The 24,900-nt window shown below is 42.9% G+C and overlaps 1 protein-coding gene across 1 annotated transcript in view; it reads right to left on the bottom strand.

The window, feature by feature from the left end:
• Nucleotides 1–23,792, bottom strand: part of PDGFRA (platelet derived growth factor receptor alpha) — a 44,755-nt gene extending 20,963 nt beyond the window's left edge. Inside the window, exons 1-8 of the mRNA XM_051964275.1 lie at nt 23,495–23,792; nt 11,313–11,373; nt 9,359–9,676; nt 5,167–5,430; nt 4,016–4,146; nt 3,658–3,829; nt 3,370–3,559; nt 831–946 (exon numbers count right to left, since the gene is read on the bottom strand). Of these exons, the coding sequence (XP_051820235.1) occupies nt 831–946; nt 3,370–3,559; nt 3,658–3,829; nt 4,016–4,146; nt 5,167–5,430; nt 9,359–9,676; nt 11,313–11,361 (1,240 nt within the window). The 5' untranslated portion in view covers nt 11,362–11,373; nt 23,495–23,792. The remainder of the gene's footprint in view (nt 1–830; nt 947–3,369; nt 3,560–3,657; nt 3,830–4,015; nt 4,147–5,166; nt 5,431–9,358; nt 9,677–11,312; nt 11,374–23,494) is intronic.
• Between the last annotated feature and the right edge of the window lie 1,108 nt (nt 23,793–24,900).

Below are 24,900 nucleotides of genomic sequence, written 5' to 3'. Positions count from 1 at the left end.
TTCTTTATGTCCACTGAAGTCCCTCCCAACTGTGCCATTCTATGGTTCCATGACTTTCAATGCAGCTATAGGAGCTGGATAATTCTGAGAAGTAATTTTCAAAGAGCCTTTAAGTGTAGCATTAATCTTCAGTTACCAAAATAACTCATTCTTTGTCCAGATAAAAATTCCCAAGATTGAAAAATGTTAGTTCATCGGAGGAAAATGGACCACCTGGGCTCTATACTATGCCCAGTTTGGTAGATCACCTTGTGTAATTCTGAAAGAGCTGATGGTCCCCATACATGACCCACACACTGGCATCTCAGGAGAGTTCCAATGTCCTTTTATGAGATTTGTGAGGGTCAGATTTGGTTTGGGAATAGGATCATTCTGGTCAATAACCACTGTAGAATGTCCATTTGTGTTTCAGCCACAGATCGTAGGAGACACAGGAAAGGCTAGTGTTAGGGCTCTTTTCTGAATTCGAAACCATTCCCCAGAGAGCTATACATATCCATTGGAGGATGAGGGACTCTGCTGCCCATTCCTCTAGTTAGTAGGCTCTAGAGGCAGAGACTGGCAGCTATTTTGGGATTGCATCGGTACTGAAACCCTGTCTCAGAGTGGCTCTGGACTCCTAAAGCCACCCGGGTCAAGAAGACCTGGCAGACATCTCCTAGCCCAATGGTATCACTAGTCCCTGGTGCCACTTTTGGAGGTTGGCCATCAGTGGCTCTGATCTTCTCTACCTGGGAGAAAAAAGGCAAGAAGCCAAACATTCCTTGAGATTAAATGTCATTATTCTTATGCCATATCAACCCCAAGTCATATTCATTTTCTTGACTTACCCTGAATTGTAAGTTCAAAAGTATAGTTCTTAATATCATCCTCATTTTGAGCCATAATCGTATAATATCCACTATCTTCTTCTTTAGCACGAATCAGTTTTAATTTGCTTTGATATCTGGAAAGAAAGGAATTTTTTAAAGATTCATTTCTACTTCAAACCTTAGAAAAATAAATCCCCATCATCTTTTTTTAATTTCTTTTTTTAAGCTCAATCATCTTTATGAAAGTAATAACAATTACAGATTTCAATGAATAAATGATTTGAAATATATATTGTGTAGAGACCAGATCATGTTTTTGTGTTCACAACATCTCTTTTCCAAAATTCCCAGTTTGCTGATATTCAAAAGACCAGAAACGAATGCTATATATGGAACTCTGGGAAATGACCACAGACAGAACATCAGGGGAGAGCAGACACATTCACATTCTACTTCAGCAACATGTAAGATATGGGGCAATGGAGTGAGCCTTCTGAGGCTTGTTCTCCTCTGAGCTACCATGGGGCAATGGTAAGAGTGCTGGCTTTATAGTCAGAGAATTTTAGTTTGCACTGCAGCTCTGCTACTTACTAGCTGACACTGAACAAGTTATTTAAGCTCTTTGGGTCTATGAATCTATGAAATGAGAGGGCTGCCAGTTATTTTTACCTTCTTTCTAAATATGACTTTCTTGTGCAACAAGATAACTGTATAAATATGTAGACATATATTGTATTTAATATATACTTTAACATATTTAACATATATGGGATTACCTACAATCTGGGGAAGGGGTGGGGGAAAGGAGGGGAAAAGTTGGAACAGGAGGTTTTGCAAGAGTCAGTGTTGAAAAAGTACCCATGCATATATTTTGTAAATAAAAAGCTGTTAAAAAAAAAAAAAAAAAAGGAAAGAAACGAGAGGGCTGAATTGAGATCCCTCTGAGGTCCCTTTCAGTCCTGAATCTATGCCATCTTCCATACAGAAAGGAGCATAATTCTACAATCCCATGATTTTCTACTTAAAACAGATCATGCAATATAGTATAACAAGCTGATCTAAACCTAAGAGATCCTACTATCATTTGCTCCCCAAACACGCCTAGCCCTCAAGCTTACTATCCTTTCCATACTGGAAGATTCTTGCACTTGGGTTTGGTGAGTTAGTTTTACATTCAGTGTTAATTTTGGTTCTCACATCATATTTATTTTTCAGATGTGGTATCAAGAAAATTTCCAAAGCCTCTCACCTAGGAATAAAACTGGACATTTTTCAGCCCTCCTTAGTTAGAGTTTTGATACGGAGCTGATAAATTTAGAATACAAGAATTCTATCCTCTGTTCTTCAATCTCCTAAAAGACATCCTGATATTCGTCAATCACTATACTGCCTGGGCAAAAGAATTCAGATATTTTCTATGAATCCTGGGAGCTCACTGCCAAAAGTGTTTCTCCTCATAAACTGCAGAAGGAATTTTGTTCAGGCAGAGAAAAATATATCACATCTGAGCATGAAATTTGTTAGATATCAAAAAGGGCTCTTTTGCCAGAGATTGGGATTTATTTCTATCACTCTCTAGAATGGATTATGATCTTGAGTAGATACAAGGATCTAGACTAGCTGGCCTTTAAAAAATACCTTTTATCCTAGCATTTATTATTCTAATTTTAGAGATCCTAGAAAGGCCCTCAAAAAAGACCATGTAGTATTTTATCAGACAGATAAGGGTACAGTAGAAAGAATGCTGGCCTTGGGAGTCAAACTGAAATCTAAACTCAGACATTTACTAGCTATGGAACCCGAGCAAGTCACTTAACCTGTTTGCCTCAGTTTCCTCATCTGTAAAATGTGGATAATAACATTTATACCTCAGGGTTGTTGTGAGAGTCAAATGAAATAACATTTGTAAAGTATTTTATAAACTCAGTGCTGGCTATTATTATTATTGCTATTCTTATTACTTTTAGGCAAATAACTTATTGTTATTCCCTAGTTTACAGATAGCACACAGAAAGTAAGGAGGTAAGAAGTTAAGGGCCCACAACTACTTGTGTAGCAGAGAGGGAAACAGAATCTAGACGTCCTGCCTCTTTTGCTATTCTACCATACCATGCTGCCTCATATTAACTGAGCCAGTGAAGTCTTCTTAATTATTCATTAGCAATGCAGAGGTGCCATATACCATGCAAGGCTGTGGGCTCTTCGACAATATGTTAAATCCAAGTGGCTCCAATCCTGCTGCCCTTCTCCGGGCCAAAATTCCACCAGACAGCTGGATCTGGCCATCTGTTTTCAACTGGAGGAGAGGTTTTTACAACTTATGGCTCTTTCTAATGTAATCATTAAATACTTACCAGGGTGCCATTAACTTATTAAAAGGTTTGAGGCAAAGGAATTCTGTCTTTTATGCTTCATAACCCAGCTTATGGCTCTTTGAATTGATTTCATTTATAGTCTGGGTCATAAGACACGTACAATTCCCTTACTAGGAACACACATATAAAAACAGAGGCAACGGGCACGAGGAAAGACTTACTTGGGAAAGGTCTCTCTTTACCTTATTTCCTGGATCTTATCTAAGCCAGTGATGATTTCGGTCAGATTCTCAATTACGGTCATATTGTCCTTAAGCCAGAATATCTTTGGTGGTGGATACGCTTGCACATCCACTACAAAATGGCGGACTTCATGCAAGTTAATGGTTTCCATCTGACTGAAGTTGGGTTTGAGCTCAATAAATCCCTTCTCTATAAATGGAAAGGTTCCCATTAATTAAGAATTGCCACAAAGTACAGGGGGTGTCATTGCTGGGTGAGACTTACAGACAGAAAGGGTCAAATCGTACCATGAACAGAAATGGTGACTTTCTTAATTTCCTTAGTTTCCTTGGTAGCATGACGGGCAGCACATTCATAGTCTCCACTATCTTTCACTGTCACCTTAGGGACCGTCAGCGTGTATACCAACTTGAGAGATGGAACTTTGATCTCATCAACTTTCAAAATGCCTTTGTTTTTCTATATCATAAAGAAAGGGAAATTGCCTTAAAATTGTCTCCTTCTAAGAAATGGAAAGAGTACTTTTGAACTATCAGACTCAAAAAAGTTAATTGGTAATCAAAGAACAGATAGCTCCACAGGATCCGTTTCACCCACATGGAATTATGTACATGGTTGTTGAATGACTACATGAATGATACATACCACTTTTCCTGGATAATTCCACTGAAGATCAACCACCTCATTGTGCAAGACAGCACAAGTTACAACAAGAGTCTCTCCTGTTTTGTAAACTGTTTTCACCGCCTCTATCTCAACTTCAAGCTCTGGAGTAGCTAAAGGGAAAAAACATCACAGAAAGATGGATACGATGTAATATATAGATATTGTGTGTAGACAGATACAATAGAATAAGCAAAGGGGATCTTGAATGAGTAACTAACAAGTTACTATCATTATCTAAAGTTTAAGGATTCCTTTAGTTTTAAAGATTTTTCAATCCAAATTTAATTGCTTTTATTATTATTTAAAATAGTTAAGTAATATTCAATTCATTACCATTTGGGAAAATACATAAATAATTATATGTGTGGACACAAATGTATATACATATATAATATACACATACACACATATAAATACATATATCTCTGCGAATGATTTTGTCATGGCAAAAAACTCTTGAAATTGACTTTTCTGGCTTGATACACATATGAAATTTATAGCTGGCCCCATAAGAATATTCTGACTTTATTTTGTACATGGCACACTTGGCACAGTCATCCAAAGAGATTGTAAGCTTCAAACAAGAGCAAGAAATAAGTTTAGAAAGGAGGCGTAAGGCTCTTTCTTTTCTTGCATGGAATAATTCGCTGAGCATGAAGGGGAAAAAGCAAATTTATTATTCAACTGTAATTGTTTTTTTAATGAATGGGATTCTGCTATATCAAGACCTGACCAGTCTAGGTGAAAGTGACACAAGGCTTAACCCTTTACTATGATTAACGTATGACACGATCTACTAAAATGACAGCTTTGACCACTAGTATCAGGGAAGTCATATCTCAACTTATCAAAAACCAGCAAAAGAGATGATTCAATTAATTACATTTATATACCCCAGGTTAATTATATTTTTGTATCACAGATTTAAGATATGGAGATATATACCCTTCCAAATTTTCCATAGAAAAGATTTAGTTTAAGAATAAAAGCTACTTGTAGGGTTTTTTGGGGGGAGAGATAAGGGAGGAAGAGGGAGGAAAAAGGAGAAAGGGGATGAGGAATATGAGAGACATATATGGGAGGGGGAAAAGAAAAAAGGACAGAGGAGAAGGAAGAAGGCGAAAACCTACCTGTTATCGTATAAATGTTGAAAGGAATTGTTTGGAATTGTTTCCCTTTGATAACTGTTTCACATTTGAATTGTCCCATGGCAAAGTTTCCAATAAAACCTTGTCTGCTATCATAGAAAGCATGGACCACTTTGTCTTCACTGTTGAGTAGAATCACTTGAGCTTGAGGATCAGTTGTGCGACATGGAATAGTGACAGAATCATGTTCTTCCGCAAAAATTAAATGATCAACCATGGCTGAAGGTACAAAAGGTACATCTGGATCTGTTGTAAACAACAACGCAAAATATTAGTCTTAATTGCTGCACAAGCATCCAGAAGATGTGGTTTAAAGGCACCGGCCCTCACAAATAAGAGGAATTGCAGTCAACTGTCAATTATAAAGTATAACAGTCTCTTTATAATCTAAAAATACTGATGATACATGCATATATTAGCCATAAATTCACTGCTCAACTTCAAAATAAGTATTACATGTTTTGTCTTCATCTTAGGAAATACAGGGGTCTCCAAAAGAGGTACAGAAGAATTTAACAGACTAAAAAGACGAGTCAAGGTTGAATCTGAGGCTTTGAAAAGCAGTACAAGGCAAAGAGATAGGAAATAAAGATAGAAGGAACAGCATCAATCTGGATGGCCAGAATAGAAGAAGGAAAATAAAAAGCCTGGGAAGGGGGAATGCTCTGAGAGGGAAAGACAATAAATTCTATTTTAGATAGGTTAAGTTTGAGGACAGTGTATTTGATTTGAGGAGTCCCAAAGGCAGGTGGTATTGTGGAGCAGTAGTTCAGTAGAGAGACTAAAGTTAAATATATAGAACTGGACCTGCTCCCAGGAGAGATAATAATTAAACTTACAGGAAATGATGAGATGACCAAGAGAGATAGAGGAAGAAGAGAAGAGAACTTAGGATGGAGCTTTCAGAAAAACCACATTAAGTGAGCACATCATGGATGAAAAATTAGTCAAAGAGATTAAGAAGGAATGGTCAAGCAGACTGGAAAAGGGCTAAGGGAGACCCACAGAACAGATCATCCAGGAGGAAAGAGAAGGTGAACAAAGACTAAAGAAGTCTTTGAAAAATGAAAGGCTCTGAATTCAGAGTTGGAATCTTGACGCAATCACTTTCTAGCTGCAGGATCATGGGCCAATTACTGTTCTTTGCCACTATTTCCAGATCTTCAAAACAGGGCAATAAACACGTATTATATACTTCGCAAGATTGTTCTAAGATGGGTGCTTTTTAATTCTAGAGAAAATTGCAAGATGTGAACTATTCAAAAAGTGGTAATTAGAGAATAAAAGTCAGGGTATTTGATTTCTTGTCTTAGTTCTGTCACCATACAGCTATGTGACTTTGAACAGGTCATTTAATCTGGTTTTCTAATGTGTGAGATGAGAGGTTGAAGTAGCTGATTTGAGATTCCTTTCAGCTCCCAGTTATGATTAGAATTAAAGTATGAACCAACCTAAAAAACTCCCTAGGAAAAAAATCCAGCTAAACTGCCTTTGAACCCTGCAAAATCCTAACCGAAAAAAAAAAGCATAATAAAAATCTGTTTTGTCTTGAAGCCTCAGTTGCCTGTGGCCAGATCTATTGAAAGAAGTACAAATATTTTTATTTTTTTAATAAAATCTCAAGTGGTAAATAGGATTTATAACACTCAGACCAATATTAAATAAGGTCTTGGCTAGCATACCACTAAGTGGCTAACACTGTACAGTCAGTGGGTATTTTCTTTTCAAAAGAAAACCATTTACTTAATTTAATCTACCATGGTCACAGCTAGAAATTTTGGACCTTTGAGCAAAAAGGCCAGAAAAGAGCTTGCCTGCCCTTTATTAATGACAAAACAAAACAAATCTCTAGCTCTCTGTGTTGAGAAAAGTCTTCTTGGGTGGTGCTTTTGCCCCTAAGGAGAGAAAAGGAGGATTTTGATCTTTTCCCCATGCAGACAAAATCCCAATGAGTAATTAACCATTATCATTCTGATCTGCAGCAAGGGGAGCCTCCTTAAACACTTAGAGGGCTTAGCTAAAGTGAGCAATGGATAGAAATACAGCATATAGATAATAAAAGTCAAAGTATCCCTGGCTGAATGACAACTATGAAATTAGTAGAAACCTTTTTCTAGGGAAGTTCTCCCTATCCTGTGCCAACCAGGTTGGTCTCTAGGAGCTCTTCAGCCTCTGGGCACTAAATTATATGGACATTGCCTACATTGACACTCTTTACTTGAGCTGGAATGTTCAAGATTTTGGGGTAGAGGTTTATAGCATTTTGTTCTTTAAGCAAAATATTCTGAGTGATACAGACATTACTTTTCCACAAAGATGTCATACTTCATAATAATAGTTTGTGTCCTAAGAAATGTACAAAGCATTTTCATTCCTATTGTTTGATGCTAACCTGTGAGATAGATGAGGCAAGTATCTGATTTTACAGATGAGGCAGCCAAGGCTCAGCTATTCAATGACTTTTTTCTTTTTTCTTTTTCCTGAGGCAATTGGGGTTAAGTGACTTACCCAGAGTCACACAGTTAGGAGGTGTTAAGCATCTGAGACCAAATTTCAGGGCTGGTGCTCTATCCAATGTGCTACCTAGCTGCCCTTCCAATGCTTTCTTGGGAAAGCTCCTAAGTGCTCTTTCCACCACATCACCCAGCCTAGTCTTTTTTCAAGTTGTGCAAGTTAAAGATAATAATATATTTTAGTACCCATGATGTACCTACTGGAAAGATGTGTTCAATTCTATTGTACTCCATATGGACTTGGTGACAATTAATTGAGATGATGGTCTACCTCTGTCAGTATTGTTATCTCTTGGTTCTAAAACAGTTTATGGGAAAAGGACTCACATATTTTAAAATATTTATAGCAGCTTTTTTTATTGTGGCAATGAATTGGAAATTGAGGGGATGCCCATCAATTGGGGAAGGGCTGAACAAGTTGTGGTATATGAATCTAATGGAATACTGTTGTTCTATAAGAAATAATGAACAGGAGGGCAGCGAGGTGGCACAGCAGATAGAGCACCAGCCCTGAAGTCAAGGAGACCGGAGTTCAAATCTGGTCTCAGACACTTAACACTTCCTAGATGTGTGACCTGGGCAAGTCAATTAACCCCAATTGACTCAGCAAAAAAAAAAAAAAAGCAAAAAAAAGCAAAGCAAAGAAAAGAAAAGAAAAGGAAGAAAGAAGGAAAAGAAAAGGAAAGGGGAAGAAAAGAGAAAACGAGCAGGTGCTTTTCAGAAAAACCTGGAAAGACTTATATGAACTGATGCAGAGTGAAGTGAACAGAACCAGAAGAACACTGTACACTGTAATAGCAACATTGGGCAATGATGAACTATGATAGACTTAGCTCTTCTCAGCAATACAGTGACAAAAGACAATTCCAAAAGACCCATGATGGAAAATGCTTTCCACATTCAGAGAAAAAGAACAATGGAGTCTGAATTCAGATTAAAGCATGCCATTTTCACTTTTGTTATTGTTGTTTTTTTCCTTTCTGGTGTTTTTTTCCTTTTTGCTCTGATTCTTTTTTTCACACATGACTAATATAGAAATGTTTGATATGATTCATATGTGTACAACCTATATCAGACTGGTTACTATCTTGGGGAGGAGGGAAAAAAAGGAGGAAAAATATGAAACTCAAAATCTTATAAAAGTTAACTTTTATCTTTACTTGTAATTAGAAAAAAAAAAAACAAACTACTATTCTAAAAACAAAGAAACCAGGTTGTGGGATGGGTAAAACAAAATACTATTCTTAAGAAAAAAAAACCAGGTCATGGGGTGGGTATGGTAAGTATAGGGAAGGAAGTAGTCTAAATGTACTCAAACTCCTTTCCAAAACTGAGTCAGCAGGTAGGAGTTTTTCCCCTCCTAATCCCTGATTTCATAAGTATAAAACAACCACAATGGTAATAATAATAATAATAATAACAAAGCTTTGTCTTTGGCTCCAACTGTAAAGTCTAATAGAATGATTAGCTATGCTCTTTGTGTTGATTAAGTCTGGAAAATACTATAGAGACAAAGATGTTGGAATGGTTGTATTCTAAGCCCCCATTTTTATCTTCAAGTGCTGACGGGTTGCCCCATGTCGATGTGCTTCCTGTAATTCAACTTGAGTCAACCTATGAGACAGGGAAATGCTAAAAGTGGTCGGATCCCGAGCACTCACCTGGCACATAGATGTAGATGTCTCTGCCTTCGATCTCCGTCTCCTCTGTCTGAGTGTGGTTGTAATAACAAGTGTACAGTCCTGTGTGTACAGCTGAGGCATTGACCACTTCCAGGACCGTCACAAAAAGGCCACTGTTGTTCTCCTCGTTTCTGACTTCTATTTTTTGGTCCTCTTCATCCTTCATGGGGTACTGCCAGCTCACTTCACTGTCCCCAGAGCATCTTAGGGTAAAAGATGAATGCAGCTGCACAACCTTTTCATCCTCATTCGGAAAGACAGTGGGTAATGGAAGCTGGCAAAATGTGAGCCACGGCCCTGTGAAAGGAAACCCTTTCTGAATGGGATGCTTCAAGAAAGGACGGTCTCACTGAGGGAGACTGTGGGAAGCAAAAGGAGCAGCTTATCCCGACAGGGACCCCTTCTATGTAAAGTTCGTTAACATGGAACCCTACACAGAATCGAACTATAACAGTCACAGCATCTGCAAGAAGGGCTCATTAAAATGTCGCAGAGATTCCCCTCCTTCCAATTCCCACGAAACTTCCCAGATTCAGGCCCCCTCCAAATTTTCTGTGCGCGTTTGTATAAATTAAATGTTAACATTTGATTTTTAATAGCGTGTTATGCTATTGAGGAATGGCCGATAAAATAATAGGATCAAGAATTCATGGGCTCATTATGATGGAATGCTGTTAAAGAGAATCCCAGGGTCACATGGGAAGAGAATTGGACCTGATGGACACCAACTGAACAAGCTTCATTTGTGTTCGCAGATTACACACATTATACTCGTTACAACTAACTTTGGCAAGCCTGCCCCGCTCCAATTAATTCAAGAAAATAGTGCCGGGTGATAGGTCCTCTAATTGTGTGGTCCTACTATTAGTCCGAAGGGGAGCCTAAAACACCTGGGTTCTATTCTCAAATCCAATTTTCTGTCTCCGCTTCTAGTCTCTCTTGTCCGAACTACAGAACTGATATGAAGAAGCGTTTTTAAAACCCGAATTGGTTTTGTCCGTCTCCCTGAAGTCTGCAGATGGAATTACACCCCAATGAAGGATTTGGTGATTGCTGTAAGTGGCTGTAAGAGTATGTTTACAAGCAGCCCCAAACTCACACAAGCACAGCTGATGAGGTGCAATAAACCACAGCTACTCAATCTTTCTCCTACTCAATTCTACCTTATGGACGAGGCCCAAGGCATCGTCCACCAGAGAGAAGCTAGGGACTCTAATTCTTTCAGGCTCTGGGGAAAATGGAACGTTCAGTGCTGTGGCCGATACATTCACAAAGAGCAAACATCTGGGTGGGGGAAAAATGTCAATTATCCAGACGTTCAGTCGAAATGGCATTCCTCTGCAAGTCCCTCATTTTCCTTTACCAATTTATCATAAAGGTATTGGTGAGAATCAGTGATTCTGAAGCAGTTTTAAGAATCTGCCTTTTACAAAAAAGTTAAGATATATTTGCCAGAGATGATGATGATGATGATGATTTCTGAACTAGATTTTTTTCATCATCTCTCTCCCCTGGATATCCTAGCAAGCCTCATGAGCTGCCTTTAACAGTTCTGATCTAAAGAGAGGAGGGGAACAATTAGAAGTTGAACTATTAAATCTCATTTGAACTTAAAATGTTCTGAATTTTGATGGCCTTCTTTGAAATAGAAACTAGAAGATACATCTCTATCATAACAAGCAAAATGAATTAAACATCAAAATAATTACCTAGAAAATTCAGGAAGGGGAAAAAGTTCATATGGAAGGAGAAAAAGAAGCTAAAAGACTGAGTTTTAGACTATCCTGTTCATATTTCCCTGCAATCCCTGGATTAGCATTTAAATCCTCATTTTATTTTTGCCTATATGAAAAAATGAAAATATCTGAAAAGCACCAATCTCAGCCAAGCCTCACAATAAAACACTTAGACAAGATAAAATTGGCATCCTTACCTGTGAGGAGACATCCCAAGCCCAGGAACGCCCATGGGGAGGCACCCATAGTTATGGAAAACTGAAATAGCAAAAGACCAAGCAAAAATACAGTTAATTTTTAGAACCCAGAGTGATGTCCATAAGCTTTTTGTTCAGTGGTTTTCCCCTAGTTCTGGTATCTAGAAGGCATGCTAGAACTCTGATAAAGACCTCTAAAAGAGGTGAACCCAGGAAAAATTCAAGAGATTCTTTCCCATCCCACCATTTCTTTTGTCCAGGGAAATTAGCTTTCTTGATATTTAATCAAGCTGGAAGGAAGAACAAAACTGAATATGTCTAAAGCTGAATCTTACATTCTATGAATAAAAGTACTGCACTGAAGTCTTTTATATTTTTAATTGTAATAAATATCTATATCCAGGTATCATCATTCCCATTTTACACACCAAAAAAATACTGAGTCTCAAGATCGAATGGCTTGTTTGAGATCACACAACTATTGAGCATCAGGAAATTCAATCCCATGTTCCCCCCTGACTACATTACATGTCCTGGGTTCGTCCCACAGCACCACACTGACTCCCAACAAACTTATTAGAATCTTGATGTGCTGATGACTAATGACTTGGTCTCCTCGAAAACTAAAACTACATAGTGTTCTGGTTTCCAAGTTTTAATCTTCAGCAACTAAGTAAGATGTTTAATTTGCCCATTGAATGTAGTGTATTCTATTAAACACTAAGTTCCTTGATCATTCCAAATTCTTTCTAAAAGTGCAATATGAAGTAAGCGGAGCGAGAAAAGCAATATATACAACAAGCCAATGACAACAATGGAATGGAAAAAATCAGTATGAAGTAACTGAGACTAAGTTTTGTGAAATTATCAGCACCCCAAAGAAGAGCTAAGAGGCCATTTTCTCCCCTCCACTCCTCTGCAGAGTTTAGGGTCCATAAGTACAGAATACTGCATGTAATGTCAAGCTTTTCCAATTTATTAGTGGATTTTAATGATCTTTTTTCTCTTCCCTTTTCTTTTTAAAAATTATTTTGTTATAAAGAATTATTTTCTGGGAGGGGATAAAAAGACTATGAGAAAAATCTAGGTGATGTCAAAACACTAGTTATTCATCAAGATCTATTTTTAAAAACCTGAATTCCCTGGCACCATAATAGGAAAACAGATGGAAATGATTTGTTTCTACACTTTACACTTTTAGATTTTAATCCAAATAAATGTGAATACTTTTTTAGCCCATAGGTGCCTATAGAAACATTAAGATGTACAGGTTCATAAAAAATGAACATAAACAACCAAGTTAATTTAAAAAATCATTTATTAAGTACCTCTAGAGCACACACTAGTAGGAATACAAATTGTAATAAAAACAAGTTCCTTCACTGTCCCTGCTTTCCTGGTGTCTACAATCCAGGAGAAAGATACAGCACATGATAATAGAAATCAATACAAAATCAATATACAAATGAGGTCTGAACTGGGGATGAGGAATCACAAGAGACCTGGTCAAAGACCTCGAGACATCTAAGCTAAATCTAAAAGATCAACCATAATCTCAACTAGTAGGAATTATGGGGAAGGTCTTCTAATCCTAGGAAACAGCACCATGAAAGACATTGAAACAAAAGCAGATACTATGTAAAATGGCGTAGACTCCAGTTTAACTGGAGGGTAGATAGAATATAGGGTGTTCCAAACATCTTTAAACTATTAAAGCACAAAACTGCACTAACACTTTTTGGGACACTCTGTATTCAAAAGATGGGTGCAATAATACTAGGTGGGTGCAGATTTTAGGAAGCTAGCGAAAGATTCTCAGTAGAAGGAACATGATCAGAATTAGGTATAAATTTAATCTGGCAGCCATCTGATATGTGATAGGGGAGGGGTGAAAACACTACAACTGAATTTTGTTTTAAGTTTTCTTAACAATCTCAGTTTTTATTGCTCATAGCTTTCTAAATCTCCAAATTTTGGGACTAAAATTTTCCATGTTTGTTGTCATAGATTACATCCAAATGTGCAATGTGGGATTTTTTGACATGCTTTAATGAAGCCTTTTTTTTCAATATTCTAAATTTGCTTTGGGAGTGTCACTTAAAAAGGGGATCTATTCCTTAGTAACACTGGGAAAGTTTTCTTGGAATTAAGCAAAAGTTTTGCTGCCAGTGTCCAGATTTGTTGAAAATTTCACAAACACATAAATCAGGAAAGCCCGAGGCAAGTAAGTGCTCCTTAAAGACTACTGGGACACAGAATGTTCTTATATATTCCAGGTACATTTAGGGCCTCAGAGGAGAACTTCTAGTACATTCTGTCAACATTTTAGCCAGGAACTCTATATCCTGAGTCCTAAACAATAAATGAATACGACTTTTGCCACAGGAAGCCAAGAAGGCAGTTTGGATTATACCCCAAGGCAGAAGACAGAAAAGCAGCAGAGGAAGCCGGTAGAACAGATGAGGGAGAGAGAGAAAGAAAAAAGAAATTAATTGAGTGACCAAATGGTAATGAGAGAGAGTCACTGTAGCTTTCCTACCCCTACTCTTAAGAACTCTATAAAATCTCTGATCCCTTCATTTTTCCCTTTAATTTTGTGATCTTTCTCTTTCCATTTCACTAACTTCCATACCCTTCCTTGTGTGTTGAATTCTTAATTTAACACATAAAAGCAATAAAGAGCAAAATAAGGAGATCTTTGAGTTTTAAAGTTCTGACAAAAAGTCAACCATTGGTCCTGATGTTAAGATATGTTGGTACTCTAGCCTACATGGAGCCCAATGTGTACCTGACTTTAGAGAAATTAACTCTATGAAGACTTTTCTGAATTCTAGAATCATAGATTTAGAAGGAACCTTAGGGGCCAACTAGTCCATCACCTATTACAGATGAGGAAACTGTACTCCAAAGAGATAAAATTATTTGTCCAAAGTCACACAGAGAGTATTTAAACCCAGGCCATCTGGCTCCAATAGTACCCAGTATCCCTGTGGTGTCCATGGTTTATTTTTCATACAAAAATGGGAAATTCATCTTAATCCAATTCAACATTTATTTAAATGGCTGTAAATTACTGGGCATAGTCCAAAGTGCTGGGGTAATGGAAGAATTTAACAAGTGAGGATTAACTGTATCCCTTCACAGATTTATAGCATCTTCAAATGCAGTATCTTACGACTAGCTAAGAAGACACAGAAAATTAGCGACAATAATGGTTATGTTGTTTTTGTTCTTGAGTCATTTCAGTCCTGCCTGACTCTTCATGACCCATTTGGGGTTTTCTTGGAAAGATACTGGAGTGATTTGCCATTTCCTTCTCCAGCTCATTTTATAGATGAGGAAACTGAGGTAAACGGGGTTAAGTGACCTGCCCAAAGTCACATAACTACTAAATAAGTATCTGAGCGCAAACTGGAAGTCAGGAAGATGAGTTTTCCTGACTCTAAGCTTATTATTCTATCTACTCTGTCACCCAACTGCCTCAAACATGGCTAAACTATGATATGATTGAATTATTTTAGATAATTCATAAATACTCCATAGACCCCATAGTGCTCAATAGATTATAAACTGGTTTTTCCTATTGAGTTAGCCATTTGATATATCAAGCAGATAATAGCTTTAATAGATCCCTGCAGAAGCCTGATCACCTTCCTCCCCCATCCATTATAGCCATATAGTTGTTGAAGCCAGATTTCTAATTGGCTGATTTCCATTAGCAAAAAAAAAAAAAAAAAAAAAAAAAAAAAAAAAAAGTCTTTCTGTTCACATTGGGAGCTAGGGGGTGGATTAGGGGAGAGTGGTTCCTGAGTATAAAATAGGAGGGTCCTCTTGTTTATTTCGAGCAGAAAATGTGTGAATGATCATCTAAATATTTCAGCAATAGCCCACACTATTTCCTAATGTAAATTGTGATCCTCTCTCTCTCTTCCCTTCACAACAGGGGGACAAAACACAATGCAGTCACACAGTGTTGGCTGGCTGGCAATGCACTGGGATGCTGACAATCCTCTGAGCAATGGGGCTTCCACACCGTGGCCAGCACAGCATGCCAGCCAAGCTGAGCCTGGCTAGTCTTATTTACTACAATTAGCAGTAATGGCCTATGTGTTTATGTATCAACCTCCCACTGATAATAGACTTAGGGAACTTCAAAGAGCTCCTCCAGAGCCAGCCTCCTTTCTTGGTTTTATCACATTTGGATCCCGTATTTCTTTAGATAGACTTAGCCACTATACATCTTTAAAGCATTCCCAGATTTAAAGCAGGGACTGATTGCTCACGGGGCCCTGTTCTGAAGATAGATTTACTCTTCCAGACTCTGCCAGAGTTCCTACTGCTTTTTTCAGATTGAGAAATTCTGATGCCCTGAGTATGTTATGCAAAAACACTGAAAATGAAGCAAAGAAACAGACCCCATTGAAGGGAGAAAAAAAAAAAAAGATAATGTTCTGAATGCTTAACAACAACATATGTTTAGTTAAAACTTGTCTCCCATAGAACTGATAGCTGCCATAGAATTCTAAGCACATTATAAATACCTCGCATTCCCAGATGTGTGCCTCAGAGGTAAACATTACTAGAACACACTCCTGGTTTTCCCCAAAGCCAATGAAAATCAAAAGCTGAGACATTAAATTAAACCACGGATCAGTTGATAATAGAAATCTCTGGGGAATTATATACTTTCTGAGATGAGGATCAGCCAATGTATTTCAATTGTTCTATAGAGCTGCCCTGAATCTTCCTTTATAAATGCTTCTATTACATTGCCCAATCAAAAGGAAGATGCAAAAAATCCAAGCAATCATAAAGGCAGAAAAGTAAATTCTACTGATTTGTCTGGAATGTAAAAATCCTGTCTCGGAAAGCAGAATCACCATGGGGATTTCGTTTTAAAAAGTTGGATAATTTCTCTAGTGTTGGCCACATGCTGAACTCCCTGCAAGATATGCTATAGAAAAGTCAGAAGATTCCTTCTTGAGGTGTCAGTGACCAAGAGGTAACAACATCTGGGAAGAGAGTTAGATTTCTGTCATCATTTAAGCTCCTTGGTCTTTGTCCTCCCCCATCCCCCATCCCCATTTCTCTCTTCCTTCTCACTTTCTTCCTCAGAGAAAAGAGCTTGGACTAGACATCAGAAGAGCTCTCACCCAGCCCTCCCAGTTGTTTGCTGAGGGGCTCTTGGCAGGGTACTAAAACTCCTCTTAATGATATTTGTAAAAACCAAATCATGAAACCAGCTCTGACTGGGTTGAGGTGAGGATCAACTGTGATGCTTATAGTTTTCAGCACTATACAAATGTATACAGTCATAAACATTGTCATGTACAGGGTCCTGTATTTTTTATGCTGAAGCAGTTTGGGGGAAATCTCAAAGCTCTGAAATGAGCAATAAAAGAATACAACTAATGAAATGGATAGATGCACTGGGATTCAAATGAGAAAAACTCATCTTCATGGGTTCCAGTCTGACTTCAGACATTTGATCGCTATGTAATCTTGGGCAAGTTACTTCACCTTGTTTCCCTCGATTTCCTCACCTGTAAAATGAGCTGGAGAAAGAAATAGCAAACCAGGCCAGTATTTTTGCCAAGGAAACCCCAAAATGGAACCACATAGAGTTAGACATGACTTAAAACGACTCAACAACAAGAACAAAAAAGGTGAGCCTTTCACAGACCCTCAATGGAAAACAGACATGGAAACAAATGTGCTTGACACTTCTCTGCCATTAAGCTCTCTAACTTGTCAAGGAAGTCAATCACCTTCTCCCAAAACAAATAAACAAACTCCAGAAAAAATCCAGCTAAAAGCACAACCCAAATCTCAAACCACCAAAAAAAGCAATTAAGAGACATCGCTTATAAGAATCGTATTGTCAAGAAAGATAGAGACGTGCTTTGTATAATTCCAAATCAATAACTAACTAAATAGTAAGAATACAGGGACTAAGGAATATTGACTTTCAGCACCCCCACCCCCAACCTCATCACTCCTGACAAGAACCATTAAATTCCAAGGGAAACTATGATTTCTTTAAACAATGACTTCATCGAGATCCAGATTCCCAAAGGTTCCTCTAATTTCAGCTCTCCTGAGCTAATTCTAAATGTGAAAATTATAGGGGGGTTGTTTTGTTCTGTTTTGTTGGGTTTTTCGATCCAAGTGGTCTGCGCAATCTGAGGCAATTTGAGAAAACGCACACCAGGCAGCAGCCTAGATTAGCTCTCTTTCTCTGATCTTTCTTTTTTTCCTAGCCAAGCTTTTCGCTTTACTTAGGTCAGCCGTCCACATTCATCTCCTGGCATGTTTTTTGGTTTTTGTTTTGTTTTGCTCTCACCGAGCTCGTTAGACATTCCAGTGATGGGCAGGAGTGGGGTGGGTCCTGTATTTTTTGTGCTGAAGCAGTTTGGGGGAAATCTCAAAGCCTGAATCCTCTGTGCTGTCACTCCAAGCATTTCGGACTAAGAAACTTTGGACTGAATCGACTCTGTACCCCCAAACAGAAAAGTTGGTTATTAACAACTTAGGGGAATAATTAACCCCTCGGGGTCAGTCTATATAACGGAGAAGACGTAACGTTTTTTTTCCCTCTAGGATCAAGTAAAATGAAACTCCCATCACCATTCAAGGTCAAATTGTTTTTCTGAGCTGGTCATTTCTCCCCTGAAACGGTTCGCCTGCCGTTCGCGCACACGACCACCTGATGGCAGTGTTGAATCACGAATCAGGCCGCGGCTGGCGGGGCGCAGGAAGGCGTTGTCGCAACTTCAGGTAGAGGCGAAAGGAATGTTAATTGCGTGGTTTTCGCCAATTCGCCTTTTTGTCGACAATGCGCGGGGTTTTAAAGGGAATGAGTCGGAGCCCAAGGGAGAGGCCGGAGTGTGGGGCGAGAGGGCCGTTCCGAAGCTGTGCAGACGGTCCCGTGTTCTCCATGAACGCAGCGAGGGGACTCCCTGGGGATTCTGGGATCCCGGTGACTCGGGAGAACTTCTCTGGGGCCGTCATCAGTGGAGGGACAGGGAAGGGAAACCCCCCCAGACTGAGAGCTAGTCGCTGCGAAGTGTTCTTCCTTCATCGGAAACCACTGACTGCGATCCCCGTCCCTCCCACTCCCACAGCATCCTCGTCTGAGCCACAAAACAGAAGGGGTTCCCTCCGCCCATCCGCGCGCCCCATCTTCCCCCCAGGAAAAACCACCTGATGTTAGGCTGGGGGGGTCTAGCTCCGTTTTAACCCTCACCTACACACCTTGGTTCCGTCTCAGCAGCTTGAAAGAGCAAAGGAAGGGGAACGCTTGCCTCTTCCCACTCAGCAGGGGGTCGCAAGGGCCCCCGATTGGGAAAGTCTGGGGGCTCGGGATGTGTTGTTGTTGTTGTTGTTGTTGCAACAACTGGAGCCGCCGCTTCCCCGGAGCCCGGGAGTTTCCCAATCTGGTTTACACACCATTGTAAACCGTAATAAAACTGCGCGGCGGGAGCCGGGACAGGCCGCTCTGGCCGACTCCAAAAACCGCTGGCTGATTGGAAACGACTGTTCCCGTTGCACAATAATGTAGGCTCGTTAAAAAGGAACAGGCGGACGGAAAGGGGAAGAATTGGAAGGCATTTGAAAACAATAGTGGAAAAGAAAAAGATGGTGGTCGCCGGCGTCCAACACCCAGGACCTCCTTTACCCCTTCCCCTCCCAGCATTTCCAGCACCCCCCGACAGTCCCCCACCCCCGCCTTTTCCTCTGCGCCCCCCACCCCTTGCCTTCGTTCCATCCCGGCTCAAACCAGCGGACCTGGCTCCAGGAACTGGATTCTGGGTCTCGCAGACGAGGGGAAGCAGGGAAACCCCAGTTCTTACTTTTTATTCAGTCCAGTCCACTTCAGCAAGAGCGGAAAACGAGCGTCTCAGACCCAAATCTGGGACCAGGGGCTGCCTTTTCCCGAAAGAAACGAGGTAACGGCCCTCGCCGGGCCGCCCGCTAGGGGGCGCCGCGAGACCGCGGACCCCAATCCAGACTAGCTCGGGAGCTCGCCAGTCCTCGACAGCGAAGGGCCGGCCACCGACCCCGCAGACTGCCCTTTCCAAGGGAAATAACACGCTGGCACCGTCCGGCCGCGCCGCCGCGCCACATCAGCCGGGCACCAGCCGCGGCCCTGCCCCCCGCCCCCAGCTCCACCGCATTTCTCCAAGTGCCCCCTCCCAGGCCTGCCCTCTCCCCTCCCCCCGCACCGCCCTCTTGCCTCCTGCGGTGGGGCTCAATGAGGCTGGCTCCACGGTCACCCCCGCACAGCCCCCGGGCCAGCTCCTGCACAGCCAGGCCCCCGGCTCGGAGCAGCCGTCTCAGCGCTTCTGCCGCCGCGCCTTAGGCAGGATGTGTGCAGTTTGCATTGTCTTATGCTGGGACCTCGGAGAAAGGAGATTGGACGGTGGAGGGGGGCGGTCGAGTTTAGGGTTACACCTCGGTACACAAGCGCCTCCTGTAGACCTTACAGCAATAGGGATGGGGGTGAGGGGGCCTGCGAGAGAAATCCCGTTGGAGACATCGGGGGAGCGCCGAGTTAAGCCAAGAAGAAAGACAAGACGGATCTCTCCGTGAGAAATCCGTTTTCTCTTCCAAGTACCCTACATCCATCCAACAAGCCTTCATTAGGCTCCTGCTCTATGTCCTCCCCCTGGACCCCTCCCATCCCAAACGGAGAGCGGGGATTGTTTAGTGTTGATCGCCCTTCTTTGAATCCCCAATATTTAGCACAGGGCCTGGCACACAGTAGGCTCTTAACGTTAGTTAAGACCATCCATCCCCCACAGCGCACATTTTCGGGTTTCAAGCCTTCTCCAAAGGGCGAAAGGCTAGTCTGGCATATTTTGGCCAAAGGGAACCGTTTAGCATTCACACTTTCAAACCTCCAGCCCACCTTCCTTGGAGACCCAGCAGGGTCATTGATTAACTTGAGACAAAGGGGGGAGATTCAATTAAATTTAATCACCATCCGGTTCTAAGGTAGTCTCTAGGAATAGGGCAGACCCAGAGCTCCAAGACTTTAAAGAGTAAGAGTCAAGAAAGTTTAAGAAGAAACGGGGCGCCCCTCCCCCTTCTCTTCCCCCCCCCCCACCGCGTTCGAGGAGAGGGGCGGCGAAGAAAGCCTGTGGGACCCTGACGTTGCCTGTTCAGATGCTACGCTGGCCCAGTGCACAGGACCAAAGCCGCCTCCAGCCGCTGCCTCCTGTGCTCCGGCCGGGCCAGAGCCAATCTCACCCCGGGGTGTTAAATTTTCTTTCCTCAAAGCTCGTGATTTCCCCATCACGAACAAATAAAGAGGACAGAAAGGAGGCTTCTTTATGCTGGGTCTGGACAGAAAGGCGGCCAGAAAAAGGACCCCGCTCTGGCCACGGCCCTACTAGCCGATGAGCCCCAGGGGGCGCCCTTCTCCACCCCATTCGGCGCCAGTGGCGTTCCCAAACTAGAAACTCAATTCCTTACTCCTCCCTTCCCCTCCCTACCTCGGGTCCCACAGCTGGACGTGTCTCAGAGATGCAGTGGTTTGGGCGTTCGGCGGGGGGAGCCCGGGGTTTGGATCCACTCAGCAAAGAAACTGAGTCTAATCCTTCCAAGGCCAGAAGGGTCCTGACCTGGGGAGCGAGGGGAGGGAGATCAGGCGTTCAAATTGTCCCTTTTTTCCCCTTCACTATTCTCAGAGTCCAAATTAAACAGCGTTTTAGAAGCAAGAGCCAGCAGGAAGCTGGGTCTGGACACAGAGGCAAAGTGGAGGTTAGGCTCCCTCTACTTTTGAAAGCGCTGAAGGAGGAGAAGGAATATTGTGGTAATCTGGAAGGAGGCTGTATTTGAATGTGGGACAGCGGGTGGGGTGGAGGGAAGCCTGGGGAAATCTAGCATTTCAGATGTCTGAATATAAGTTAGCCAGTTACTAGGGCGGGGGGAGGGGGAAATAAGACCGCTGATGTTTGTGATCACCAGAACCTCCCCCCTTCTTCAAGACTCCCCGTTACTCCTTCCCTGAGGCACAGGGAGGGACTTGGGTAGCTAAAAACTGGGGACTGAAACCTCTCTGTTATTCCTCGTATCCCTTTCCACTCGGTCCAAATTGCTGCTCAGTTCTAGTCTGGAGTCATCACGGACCCGAGGCTATTCGGTCCAAAAAAATTGAGCAATCCACTGGCGAAGGGCTCAAAGTCCCATTTCCCAGGCCGCCACCTCAATAGTGGGGGTTCCGTTTTGCCCCACCCGGAGATGCTTTAGTCCCAAAGAGGGGGGTCGGAATCCTGATTCACACCCCCTTCTGTCCTCCTCCTTTCCCCCATAACCCCAGAATCCGAGGCTGCCAAGCTCTCCTTATGGAGGTTTCGGGGAATTTTCCTAGTTTTCCCAAACAGAGGGAATGAGAGGGTTTCGAGTGATCACGTAGACAAGGCTCCCGGAGACCAGAGCCTGATCAGCCCAGAAACTTGGCCCCCTCAGTGGAGGGCGCCCACAGATCCACAGGGTCTATTCCTGTCGCGTCCCTACCCGGGCGCTGCCTCCGAGGCTCTCCAAAGGAAAAGCTGAAGCCAATCTTTTCCGAAAGCCCGCCCGCGCCCCGGCGCTCCGCAAGAAGTTAATCTCACGTGTAAAAGCCGATTTACATGGGGATAAACTACGAAGAAAAAGGAAGCGCGCTGGCGGAGTGGCCCAAAGCGGGACTCTAGGGAGCCGGGGGATGGACGCCGGCGGGAGGGGAAAGGAAAGGAGCAGGGTAGGCCGGGGACGCTCGGGCAGAGCTGCCACGAGTCCGAAGAGAGCAGAGGCGCGCGCGGGGGCCCGAGCCAGGGGCCCGGGGCCCCGTTAGGTTGGGCTTTTGAAGGGGCTGTGGAGAGCGCAGGCAGAGGCCCACCGCCCATCGCTTACCTTGCGCAAAAAGTTTCTCAGCTCTCAGTCCTCCCCTCAATTCCCCACATGTGTTGCTTGGAGAAACGATCCGGCACTTTTCTGGCGTTTTTCCTACTTTCCTTCCTGTTGCCGCCGTTTGCCAGAGGATCCGAGAGAGCGGCAATATTCCAGGAGCAAATGTTTTTCCAAATCCACTCACAATGATAATAATAATAACGCTGACTCCTGGACGGGAGCCGGGACGCGGCTCGAAATTCCTCCAGTCCTAGGTCTGTGGAATGCCGTGCGCCGACGGCTTCTGCTCGCCCTTCCAAATGTGTTTGTCATTAATGCCAGAACTCCTTCCCCCCGCCAGTCGGCCGGCCGGCCAATGCCGCCTCTTCCACACCAGATCCATCGGCCATCCCACCAGTCCTCGGAGCCGAGAGCCTCGTAGCACCGCCGAGCTGTGACCTTTTGCTTTGACGCCTCGGAGAGTCCCCCGCTACCAAGCGGCGAAGCAACCCCCCCCCCAATCTCCACACGCCCCCACCCGGCCCTCCGCAGACGGCCCCGAAGCGCCTGGCGGCCGCCGCTTTTCCCCCGGGTTTCAATCCTTGTAGCCTTGTTGAGCGCCGTCCAGTAATTACGAACGCATCCCTGGCGTCCCCCGTCCTCCGAATATCCGAGGTCCCAGGATCTCTCCAGCAAAGCCTTTCTCACCCAGTCACGCCACTGCCTTTATCGCCCTTCTCCCCAAATCACCCCCTTCTCCCACTCTCCCACAACTACTCTGGACCTCCTCGACAGAGCGGGCAGCCTGGGTCCACCAACCCCCCGAAAAGACTTAAAAGCCCCATTATAACCTTACTATTTCCCCGGTAATGGTCACTAGGAGCCAGGCAAAAGCGCTATATTCCTTCCCAATCCACCCACACACACACCCACACCCACTCACATACACAAAAGCGCAAAATAGCAGATTAAAGCGCTTCAGTGCTTTCAGCTTTCTTAAATGATGTCCTCGCCCCCTTTCAAAATGTAGTTTTAATAACTTCAGATTTTTAAGGGGGAGAGAGTGCAAAAAAAGAAGCCCAGAAAAAAAAAACACTAATTAAAAAAAATTCTCCGTCTTTCTCTTACTCCCAAGTTATTTTGCTTCCCGACTTGTTCAGGTTTACTTAGGATAAATTCCTCTCTGAATGCAGCATTTTCCCCCGTCGCCAAGATTTGCAAAATTAGCGCATTTCTTCCAGCCTCCAGACCTGACTTCCCCAGAAAGGAAAACAAAGTGGAAATTCACAAATGTGTCCTCCCCTTACCTTATCTCTACGTTACTCCGCAATGAAAGTCATATACAGTCAGATATATGTATACATCTATGTCCCTAACTCGAGGAACTTTCCCCCTCCCGTCTCCTCCTCTCGTTTCTTTCTCTCTTAGCTGAAACCGTCAGGCGCTCAAAACCCGCTTTTTGTAATCGAGTCAATGTTAAAGTCTATCCTAAAACTAATCATCTGCTTTAAGTAAATAGCTGACAGGAATGAAGCCCCCCTCCAACCCTCTTCAAAATAAGAGTCTCCCTCGCACATTAGGACTTTGGAGACGCTCTGCCTCCCAGCTTTGGGTGTTCCCTGTCGCTTTTACTCAGACAGGGGGTCCACCTCCAGCCTCCAGTCTTTATCAACAACTGGGGGTCGGGGGGAGGGACGAGTTGGCCATATGGGGTGCAGGGTGTGGGGAATGTATTTTGATAGTCTTGCTCTGCGGGGAGAAAAGTTTCATTAAAATACAAAGTGCTCCCAATTTCATGAATGAGCTCGGCACACTTTTGGAACTTTTCTCAAATGTATTTTTTAGGGGAGGGAGAATTTTTTTTAAATGTTCCTTTGTGGCTCCAGCCTCCAGAGAAAAGAAAACACGTTTGGGAGGAACTTTTAGCGGGGTGGGGGTGGTAAAGATGGGGTGCGCATAGTGGCTGGGAGATTGTGACCCCGAGTCTTCGGGAGAACGGATGTACAAAGTGTTTTTGGTGCTCTCTGCAGCCCATGGCTGTTTACAGGTCCGGGCTGATAGATGTGCGGGGAACAGAAAGACTAGGGAGGAAATGTAGGAGTCTTTAAACCAGGCATCTTTGTCTTTGAGGGTAATCTGGGAGAGAGACTGATGCGGGCTTCTGGCTCCTGCAAGACGGCTGAGATTTGGATGGAAGTGGGAGAGCATTTTGAAAAGGGCCATGGGGGAAGGAGTCCTTTCCCCCCTCCTCCCGCGTTCCCTTCTGCAAGAACAGATTGGGGGGAGGGCATCTTTCCTATTTCCCCACCTCGGGCTCCAGGGAGGAAAGCTGAGGGCCATCTGCAGCCTTCTCTTGAGAAGCGAGCTCCGCACGAGGGTTCCTGCAGAGGTGTCATCCTGTTTCTGGGAGCCAGGGGGCACTGCCGCTCTAAAAAACAGGCCTCCCTCTCTCGGGACCTGGAGTGTGGAGTGAGTGTGCGAGTGAGTGAGTGAGTGAGTGTGTGTGTGTGTGTGTGTGTGTGTGTGTGTGTGTACACCCTGCGCTGGGGGAGGGGAAGGTGTCACGAATGTATTTCGAACAACGTTGCACTCCGGCTTTCCAGAGAGTGTTTTTCGAGGGGCGTCTCATATAGGCTCTTTTCTCCCCCAGCCCAAAGCAAAAGATTGGCAACTTTCCCTTCCCCCATCTCCCTGCTGAAGCGTAGGGAGAAGG

The sequence above is a fragment of the Antechinus flavipes genome, chromosome 6 (assembly GCF_016432865.1).
Source record: "Antechinus flavipes isolate AdamAnt ecotype Samford, QLD, Australia chromosome 6, AdamAnt_v2, whole genome shotgun sequence".
NCBI classification, from domain to species: domain Eukaryota; kingdom Metazoa; phylum Chordata; class Mammalia; order Dasyuromorphia; family Dasyuridae; genus Antechinus; species Antechinus flavipes.
This window is presented reverse-complemented; position numbering and strand designations above follow the sequence as displayed.